This window comes from Notamacropus eugenii, chromosome 5, assembly GCF_028372415.1.
Source record: "Notamacropus eugenii isolate mMacEug1 chromosome 5, mMacEug1.pri_v2, whole genome shotgun sequence".
In the NCBI taxonomy this organism is placed as follows: domain Eukaryota; kingdom Metazoa; phylum Chordata; class Mammalia; order Diprotodontia; family Macropodidae; genus Notamacropus; species Notamacropus eugenii.
This window is the reverse complement of record NC_092876.1, coordinates 56,536,167-56,546,519: the sequence shown is the minus strand read 5'-3', so window position 1 is coordinate 56,546,519 and position 10,353 is coordinate 56,536,167. Positions and strand designations below refer to the sequence as shown.

Here is a 10,353-nt window from a genome sequence, read left to right as displayed (position 1 = left end):
GGGTCTCTCTGCTCCAATGTTTTATGATCTAAAGTTCCTTCTGCCACTGACATTCCATGTTCTAAGGCCACTTCTAGCCCTGACATTCTGTGTTCTAAGGTCCTCAGTCCTTACATTCTAGGTTCTCAGCTTCCTTCCTTTACTGGCGTTCTGTGATTTCTGTGACAGCGATCAAGTGTTTTCATGTAATTGCCAACCATTTGTGAAGCACCTACTTTAAGCAAGGTCAAAGGTGGACTGCAAATGACCCCTTCTGCCCTTCCAGCCTCATTCCAAGCTTGGAAGTTGGATGAGATCAAGAATGAATTTCTTGTGTTTTCTCTTGATTTATTGCTGAGTGTCAGCAGCTGAGCCAAAATCGCAGGTAACACACCCACTTGAGGAGAAGAGCCATGCCATCCCTGGGGCTCCATTGTCTGGGCTGGCACTCCCAGCCAGCAGTCATTCCTCGCTGCTCCACCAGCTCCAGCCACCATCTTTACTTGGCTGCATTGCCCCCCAGAAGTTCCCCATCCTCCAGCACACAGGTCTTAGAAATAAGACCTGCTGATAAAAAATCATGGCAGGGTTCAGGTAGGATTCCTCTACATCCCATGCTAGAAACAACAGACTATCTTCCAGCTAGCTGGATGCAGCCACCAGTCTTTTTACCCTTCTACATCATGACCCTGGTGTGTGGAAAGAGAATAGGGCCTGTGATGAAGAAAGTAGAGTCTGAATCCCTTACTGGTCTTGTGTCTTTGGACATATCTTTTCAGTTCTCTCAAGTCAAGTTTCCTTATCTGGAACAACAGGGATATAATCCAATCTGTACTCCATAGCACCATAGAAATGAGATTTATCCTTCTTCTTTTTTTTTCGGCACGGGGATATGGTTTAGAACTGTGATTTCAGGGGTATGTGGAACTCCCAGAATGAAAATTCCCCTCTCAATGCAGACAGGTGTCTTTTCCCTGCCAGAGTCTTAAAGAGTTGCCTACTGTACTGAGAGGTTAAGTGATTTGTTCATGGGCTCACATGGGCCTGTAAAAACGGGATGCCACGCCAAGAAATGGAATCACTTCCATTTGAATCATCTTAGGAAGATTCTGAGTATCACCTGGCAAGATAAGGTATCAGACACCGAGGTCCTTTCTCAAGCTGAGCTACCAGGTATTCAAATCCTACTACAGAGAACGTAACTCCAATGGGCTGGCCACATTGTTGGAATGCCAAACATAGGCTTGCCTAAAAGACTATTTTATGAAGGCAAGAGCTCACACAGAGGTAAGAAGAAGCAATGTAAGGACACCCAAAGTCTCTCTTAAGACCTTTGGAATTGATTATTTGACACCTGGCACAGGACAGCTCAACATGCCTGCCCACATCAAAGAAGGTGCTGTGCTCTATGAGTAAAGCAGGATTGAAGTAGCTCAAAGGGAACACAAGATGTGCAAATTTAGAGAGTCCACTCCAAATGTTCACATGGACTACTTGTGCCCAACCTGTGGTAGACATTCTGAGCTCGTGCTGGTCTGATCAGCCATAGTCAAACGCATCAGAATTTGACTCTAACTTAGTGATGTCATTTTGGTCCTCTTCAGGAAGGACAAACAACAACCAATCATGGGCACACAGCTAATATGTGTCTGATGTAGGATTTGAATCTGGGTCTTCCTAAATCTGAGGCCAGCTATCTACCTACCATATTAATGTAGTAATGTATTTTATGATCATTTTATTAATGTATCATTATGATAATATGTTATATTACCACATTAATAATAAAATAACCATAAAGGCCAAATATTTGAAGGCCTGTGGGATAGAAGAGGGATGACCCTCAGGGAGCTGAACTAGAGACAGAGGCAAATCAAGGACTGAGGTCAAGAGAAACTTCCTGACAGTTAGAGCTGCCCCAAAGTGGAATGGCTACCTGGGAAAGGAGTGAGCTCTCTGTCACTGAGTGGGTCTTCATGGAAAGGCTGAATGGCCATTTGTTGGGTTCATTGCAGAGATAATGCTTGTTCTGGTATGACTTAAACTGCATGGCCCCTCTCCAGTTGGGAGATCCTATGACTTTTCTTGCCCTGGAAGATGTCTTTTCCTCTGAGACCCCTTTCTCTGATTCGTCTGTTCTTCCTACCGCCCCCATTTTGAGAAAGTGCCTAGGTTAGCCAAGCTCCTATCTTTATCTCTCTCTGTTCTCTAAATGTCTTCCCTTCTCCAACCCTCCCACCCCCGGCTTTTCTCTTTCATAGGCTGTCTTTGCTCATTACCATATAAACTCGGTCTTTCTTTTTGTTTCTATCTCTCTCTCCCCATACTTAGCACTACACCTGGCACATAGTTAAGTATTTACTAAATGCTTGTTGACTTTTCCACTCTTCTCAATCTCACAGAATTCTTGGTATCTCTAAACTCCCAAGAGATCTCAGGTTTTCAGACCAGGAGTCAATTTCCTGAATGCTGGATGACAAAGAGAATCTTATCCATCTGTCAGAAACCTAGCTTCATATTCACACTTCAAAATAAACTCATTTATTTAGCACCTACTGTGCGCAAGACCTTGAACTCAGTACTAGGGGAGAGATGGGAAGATATATAACTGATACGTGTATATATATATACATATATATATACACACATATACCCATATATATGTATAATGTGACTTCTAGGAATTTAGAGTCTAGCAGAGGGACATTGGATTTTCTCAGAACAAAAGGACCATCCCTGTAGATATCTCTCCTATAAATTCTTCTCATTGTAACTTGCAGGCCCTGTTCTGAGGACTGAGCTACTGTGTGATGTGATTATGGTCTCCACCTGATCTTTTAGACCTTTTCACATTAAGAATGATTTCGCTTCCTAGCTCTATTGCTCTACTGGGTCCGAAGTAACTGGACCAAACCAACTTGGCTTGTGAATTTTTCCTTTTGCCTGGTGGTGTGAGCTTGGTGGGGCCTGGGGCCTAACTGAAGGAAGAAGATGACATTGCTGTGATACAACTGGAATTTTTCCAAAGAGGGGTTTACAAAAGGAAGAAATAGCAGGCAAACAGTTTGGGGGATTGGTTCTGAGTCTCAAATGTGAGAAACATGGGAATCAGCATAAGATGAGGTCATGTTGGACGGTAGAGAAGGAGGACCTGATTTCTGAGCTTTTCAACTCCCAGGTAGAGAGCTAATGTAGGGGAGGGATTATAGGGAAAGGGCTTGGTGTTTCCAGTGGGATTCATTATCTCTCAAAGGTTCCTAGGGTTGTTTGCTTTGTTGAATTTCAGGCGAATCCCCCCTCTGTCTCATACTGAAGTTCCCCAGCAAAGGAGAGAATGAGGGAAGGGAACCAGCTCAGGGGATCATGTTCCACCATTTGAAGGGGAAGGGCTTCCGGCGGACATTGGTGCCACAGTGTACCTCCCCATGCAGCATGTGGTAAGGGGTGAAGTCATCAATGAAGTTGCACTCAAGGCCCAGTGGCTCCAGCAAGGATCGAACCTTCTCCTCCAGGCAACAGCGCCCATTGATGATGGGCCCAAAGGGTTTGGGGATCCCCAGGTGCTTCCCCAACACGAGCATATTTACCTGTGATCACAGAGTAGAAAATCAGGAATGTTAGAGGGAAAGACATCACATCACCATAGGCTCTCCTGGCCACACAGAACTTCTGATATCCTGCCAAAATCATGCCACTCCTCTACTCCAGAACCTTTAGTGACTCCCCATGGCTCAATGAACAAAGGATGAGTTTCAATGATCCTGGCATTCAAGGCTCTTCCTTCTCTGCTTCTATACTATCCATCTAGCCTTATCTCATACAATTTCTTTTCATGTGTTGTACACTTCAGTCAAACTGGTTTCCTGTTTCTCATCCTGCCCTCTCCCAACTTTGTGCTCCTGCTCATTCTGCCCTGACCTCTGATTCTTGTAACAGTCTCCTTCTCCCTTCATCTACTCTGATTCGATAGAAGCTCCTCTTTCTCTCGAGACTTAATTCAGACGCCTGTTCTTCCATTCACCGTTCTCTAGCCCAACAGATTAAAGCTACCTCCCATCCTCAGATTTCTCCCAGCACTTCATCTATTTAGCCCATCCATAACTAAAACTTGATTCCAGAAAGCCTTCTTTGATCCTTTCTTTCCTCATCTCACCCTAATCAGTAAAAATCCCATCCTCAGTTAACAGAGGACTTTGTTTTCACCTCTCCAAAGTATGAAGTATTGTATTTTAGAGCTTTTGGGGTTGGGAGTCTCTTCTCCCTATCCTTATTAGGGACTACATCAGAGTAAGGATGGAGTCTAAGTTAAATGTTGGTTCCCTCAGTGACACACAGGATCATAAATTTAGAAATGGAAGGGGCCTCAGAGACCATGTAGTCCAACTCCTTCATTTAACAGATGAGGCAACTGAGGCCCAGAGGGATTAAGTGACTTGTTCATAGGACCAGAGACTTAGAATTGGAAGGGTCCTCAGTGGCTATTTAATCCAACTCCCTCATTTTACAGATGAGGGAACTGAGGCTGAGAAGGGGAAGCGACTTGCCTGAGGTTATATAGGTAGTATAGGATAGGAGTGAGGTTCAAATCCAGGCCCAGAACCTTGCTGCTTCTAAATTGAAGGCTGCTCATCTTCCTGTCTCTGACTCAGGGCCATAAGGAAAGACAGACCTATTTCTTGATCTCCACTCCCACCTGTAGGCTTTGTCTCTATCACACCTTTCCCAAAAGGCCTCTTTGTTCCTTTGGGGTCTAGATCATTCCCTTGTATCACCCCCCTCCATTCTTGTTATCAGTATCTTCTCATGGAAGGGTACAGTGATGCATTGGATAGAATACTGGATTTGGAGTCAAAGGCCCTGGATTTGAATCTTACCTCTTCCACACTCTCTCTATTTGTGTGACCTTAGGCAAGTGACCCCATCACTCTGGGCCTCTGAAAGTGTTGGGCTCTATGACTTCCAAGGTCCCTGACATCTCTCTTTCCAATGAGTTCAGTGCCTGACTCACCATCTTCTCACCCTCATCGTCTGCCATTTACACATAGCAGGTGCTTAAGAAGCATTAGTTCTTCTGTTTGTTGTGTTATACGTATTTATTGTATATAATCCACATTTCCTCTCCCCTCAATTAGTCTGTTCCCGTGCATAATTGTGAGCACGTTATCTCCCCCATTAGATGTGAGCTCCTTGAAAGCAGAGACTATCTTCTGCCTTTCTTTGCATTTGCAGTTCTTACTATGTCATAATAGGTACTTAATAAATACTTATTGACTGATGGACTGTAAGCTCTTTGAGGCCACAAACTATGCTGGTGTTTATTTTGGCATTCCAAATGCCCAAGAGAATGCACTGCACATAGTAGGCACTTAACGTATTTTTGCTGAATCGAGTGCTTTCTTTGAAGGAAACTTTGCAGACAGCTCCCTCTGACCTACCATCATTCGCAGCCCATGATTATTTAAGATGGGGGCCAGGATGGGCAGAAGAAAGAAATGGCTGGTAACCATTTGGGGTGTTTTGAACTCTTTTGCAAGATTATCTTAAATGTCAGCCACTGCTTTCACAGGAAGGAAGGAAAAGGAAATGATGTTAGGGGTTTCGGAACAAGGCTGAAATGTAGGGGCAGGGGAGATTTAACTGAAAAGAGGAAGGAAAGAACACAGGAAGGGAGGACAGGAGAGGAAGAAAGCCTGTATCTTTCATGTGCAGGAAGCCTAGGCTTCTATGTCAGGAGGCATCACTCACAGTCCAGTCTGACCACTGACTCAGAAAGTGACCTGGTGTAGACACCTGCCCTCCCTGTATCCCCTGTTCATCCCCCTGTGAAGGGAGGCCTCCTGAAAAAGAACTCAAGAGCTTCTAGAAAGGAGACCACAAAACATGGTAAATTACAGTGTTTGAATTAGCCAGCTCAGAAAGAAACCAGCCCACCTACCACCACCACCACCACCATCACTATCATCTTCATCATCATCTTCTTCTTATCATCACCACCATCATTATTATCACATCACCATCACCATCATCATCATCTTCATCTTCATCCTACCTCTAGTCACTTCCCTGGCTGATCATCCTCTTACCAAGGCTTACCTCTTAGGAGGTTCCTTGGCTCCTAGACTAGAAACTCAGCTCTAAAGGAATTAACTCAGTGCTGAGAGGGAGATGCCTCCCTCTCCCTTTGTTTGCCTCCATCACCCACCATCTTTCCTCTCTCCACCTCCCTCCCTCCATTTCCAATTCTGTAACCATAATCAAATCAACTCTATCATAAAATGGGTGTGTCAATCTATTCTTCTATGGCTTTATAATCGGGTAACTTTCTAAACGCAAATGCTTCTTCCTTACTACCATCGAGAGGAGAGAGATAAACAGATAGATAAACATGATAGATAATGAATACAGATATATAAATATTTAGAAGATCTAGACATTGCTTCCATCTATTAATATAAAAGCTCTTGAAGTCTTTGATTCTGTGCTAACACAACATTATTTTGCTCTATGTGTAACCCCAGCGTCTCCCCAGTGCCTCTCATACAGTAAGTGCTTAAGAAACAATTCACTGACTTTGTAGCTGTGTGACCTTGGGTCACAACCTCCCTGAGCCTCAGTTTCATTATCTGTAAAATAGAGATAATAATCTCTGTGGGGTCTACTTTTCAGGGCAGAGAGGGGGCTGGAGTCAGGGAGTGAACACAGAGTGCTTTGTAAATGTTAAAATGCTAGATAAATGTCAGTTATTATTAAGAAAGGCCATTCAATGTCAGGCTCGGGGATGATTTATAAGTGGCCTGCCTGCCTATGGACAAACTGGCCAAAAGAGCAGGTTCTCTTGGTTTATGGAGATTTTATTCCAGTCCTCAGGCCTCTGGAAGGGAGTTTAGTGCAGCAGAAATATCCCTGCTTGGGAGTCAGATCGCTTGGGTTATAATCCCCCTGGACACTTACTACTTGCATAATTTTGGCTGAGATGCTTCCCTGTCCCAGGTCTCAGTTTCTATTTCTATAAAATGGGAGGACTAGACTACATAGTCTCTTAGACCCCTTCCAGGATTGAATCTGGGATCCTATAGTTTTTGATTCTTCTTCCAGGTCCATTCTGGTCACTCATTGTGGCTGTGTTGTGATCCTTACACTCTTTCCAAGAAAACAAATAAATGATTGGACTTCATGCAGGTCAGAGGAAATCCATCAAGTCATAGGAGACAGCCCTGTCCAGTCCAATGGGGACAACATTTGAAGGAACTCAGTGTACTGGAAAGATTTAAGCTTGAACCTCAGCATAGCTACGTACTGATTTTGTCCTTCTAGATAAGCCATTTAACCAGTTCATGCCTCGGTTTGTTTATACTTCATAAAATGGGGTCATTGTGATATAATGGGCCAGAAGGAAGAAACACCAGTTTTGGAATCAAAAAGCCTGAGTTTGAATCTTTGCTTCATATCCATGTGAATTTGAGCAAGATGCTTCTTTCTTGAAACCTCATTTTTTTCATCTGGAGAATGGGAATTATAAGACCTGAACTCCCTCCCTCCCCACCAAGCTGTCCTGAGGACCAAAGGACACAGGAACAAATGCTTAGTATACCCTAAAGTACAATAGAAACCTTGGATGTAGCCAGAGGCAGAAACTGAAATCAGGCTCTCCTGCCTTCCAGATCAGATCTCTTGGAGTTTTCCATTAATTCTAGCCTCTTCTTGGCTTCCTTGTCCCATCCATGCCAGGTCAATGTAAAACACTTCCCTCTTCATTAAGCAGGGATGATAAGGCCTGCCTCCCTCCCTCCCAGAGCTGTTGCAAATCTTAGAGAGATATTATTAATAATGATACTAATAATCCCAGCAACATCACAGACCACCATTCATTCTCCTGTTCCTCCTTCTCACCAAGTCAGGGAAAAACGCCACTGCTTTCCTCCTCTCTGTTTTGAAGAGCTGAGGAATGTCAATGATGTGTCTGTCCAGCAGGCCCAGCTCTCGCTTTAGAACCTCTCGGTTCCAGTCGATACAACTCTGAGAGGGATGGGTGGTGAGCACCGAGAGAAAGACAAAGGCAGAGTTAGTGGAGAGAGGACAATGAGACCAAGGAAAATTCGGTTCCAGGAGAGAACCCACAGACAGCTTGAGTGAGGCTCCTCTGTATGATGTTGTCCAGCTCTATGGAAGATCGCCTCGTTTCACCCTCCACCATCATACAAACCTCCCCTGGGAGCCTGGCTCTACCGCCAGGTCTCCCTACACTCAACATTCCTTCTGTAGAAGCCACATCGCTCCAACTACAAGAAGACATGAGTGACTTTATCAAATGCTTAGCTAAAATCTGGGTAGATTCTATCAATAGAATTTCTCTGCTCAAGTAACCCAATCCCTGGCCACATCTTCCCCAAATGTAAGGTCTCTCCCATTAAAAATTAATGTACTTGATGGCTGAGACTGATTCAATTTTGCATATATGTCCCCGCTGTTGCCTTATGTTGTTGAGTCATTTTTGTCAGTCATGTCTGACTCTTCCTGATCGTATTTGAGGTTTTCTTGGCAAAGATACTGGAGTAGTTTGCCATTTCCTTCTCCAGCTTGTTTTACACATGAGAAAACTGAGGCAGACAGGATGAAGTGACTTGCCCAGCCAGCATCACACAGCTAGTGAGCATCTGAGGTCAAATTTGAACTCAGGGAGATAAATCTTCCTGACTCCAGGCCTGCCACCTAGCTGCCCAGCTATCATGCTTGGGGTATAGTAAGCACTTAATAGATGTTCTTTCATTCATACAAATAAATGCTTTTTTGTTCTCTCCTTAAAATAAGGTTCATCTGACATGCCCTCTTGGTGATGAAGCCACACTAGTCCTCTGTGATCACTGCCTCCTTTTCTAGATTTTTCACAAACAATCTCTTTAATGAACCATCCTAGAATTTTCCCATGAATCAAAGTCAAGCTCACTGGCCTATGGTATACAAACATCAATCTCTTCTTTGAAAATAGGGATGGTGACTTTCCCCAATCCTGCTTTACCTCCCCCATTCTCTACAGCCTCTTAAAGATCAATGTCTCAGAAGTAACATCTTCCAGTTCATTCCTTATCTCCTTGGATGTAATTAGTAACTGTGCTGGCGTTTGACTCCAGGTCACTGGATCATCATTGGACCATAGATTGGGAGGTAAAAAGCACCTTACAGATCATGTGGTTCAGCCCCTTGATTTTAGAGGTGAGGATCTGAGGGGTAGACAAGTAAAGACCAAAGTCACAGAGGCAGGATTTGAATCTAGACCTTATGTCTATAAATCAAAGGTTCTTTTTGTGATACCCAGTATCTTTTTCAACACCCTTCTGATAGATTAATCTATTAGAAGCAGATAATAGCTTTACATCTTGTCCTTTTCAAGTAATGTATGTACATTAACCAGAACCTTTTAGAGACCCCTGGCCAAAGGAGGGACTGTAGTAGTGGGAGCTTCAGGTCAGGTGGGCCACTCAGTGCCCCCAAAACCACTTGCCAGAGGCAACAAGCCCTTCTCCCTCAGCCCTGAGTCCTCACCTAGGGCCACACCTGGAGCCTCATATGGAGCCACACTTCCACAAGTCTTCCAGAGCAGCAGAGGGAGACAGTCCCTAATCACTAGCACTTCACACTGGGTCTTGCAACTGCTCTGACTCAGAGAAGTTACTGAGCCATACAAGTAAGTAAGGAACCAAGATCAGCAAAGGAGGCTGGGTGTGCTTGGAGAGACACAGGAGCCATGGAAAAGTGGCTTCCTTCTGGGGATGGTGGGGTCCTCAGCGACATTTTTTTTTCTTCTAAGATTTCTTTTTCTCTGTCTTCTGACTCTCTTTATTAAAAGCAATCAAGGAGACTTATTAATAAGTGTCTTCATCTTTCCCTGTTCCTTTCTCACTTACCTGGACAAATTTGTTGTAACTGATGAGGTTTTCATTGGAGAGGATCTGATTGATGGACATGGTCTTCACCTGTGAACTCCCTGTAGAGGAAAGAGGGAGGAAGGGAGGAGCCAGACAGAGACAGAGATAGGGAGAGAGACAGTGAGAGAAGAGAGAGAGAAAGAGAGAGTAAGAAAGAGGCAGAGAGAGAGTATGAAAGAAGAGAGAGAAAAGAGAGGAGAAAGACAGAAAGAAGAGTGAGACAGAGAGAGAAGAGTGAGACAGAGAGAGAGTAAAAGAGAAGAGAAAGAGAGAGAGAAAAGGGAAAACAGAGACAGAGACACACACAGACATAGAAAGAGATGGGGATAGAGAGATAGAAAGGAGAAAAAGACAAAGGAGAGAGACAAAGACAGGGGGAAAGAGAGATGAAACAGAAATGTGGGTAAAGGGACAGAAAGAGGGAAATCAAGTTAGAAATTACTGTCAGTAA

The 10,353-nt window shown here is 44.0% G+C and overlaps 1 protein-coding gene across 1 annotated transcript in view; it reads right to left on the bottom strand.

Annotated features, from left to right (window-relative positions):
- Positions 1–2,540: 2,540 nt before the first annotated feature.
- The window catches only part of LOC140504276 (protein-arginine deiminase type-3), a 45,363-nt gene continuing 37,550 nt past the window's right edge, over positions 2,541–10,353 (bottom strand). The window contains exons 14-16 of the mRNA XM_072609048.1: positions 9,882–9,957; positions 7,870–7,995; positions 2,541–3,566 (exon numbers count right to left, since the gene is read on the bottom strand). Of these exons, the coding sequence (XP_072465149.1) occupies positions 3,333–3,566; positions 7,870–7,995; positions 9,882–9,957 (436 nt within the window). The 3' untranslated portion in view covers positions 2,541–3,332. The remainder of the gene's footprint in view (positions 3,567–7,869; positions 7,996–9,881; positions 9,958–10,353) is intronic.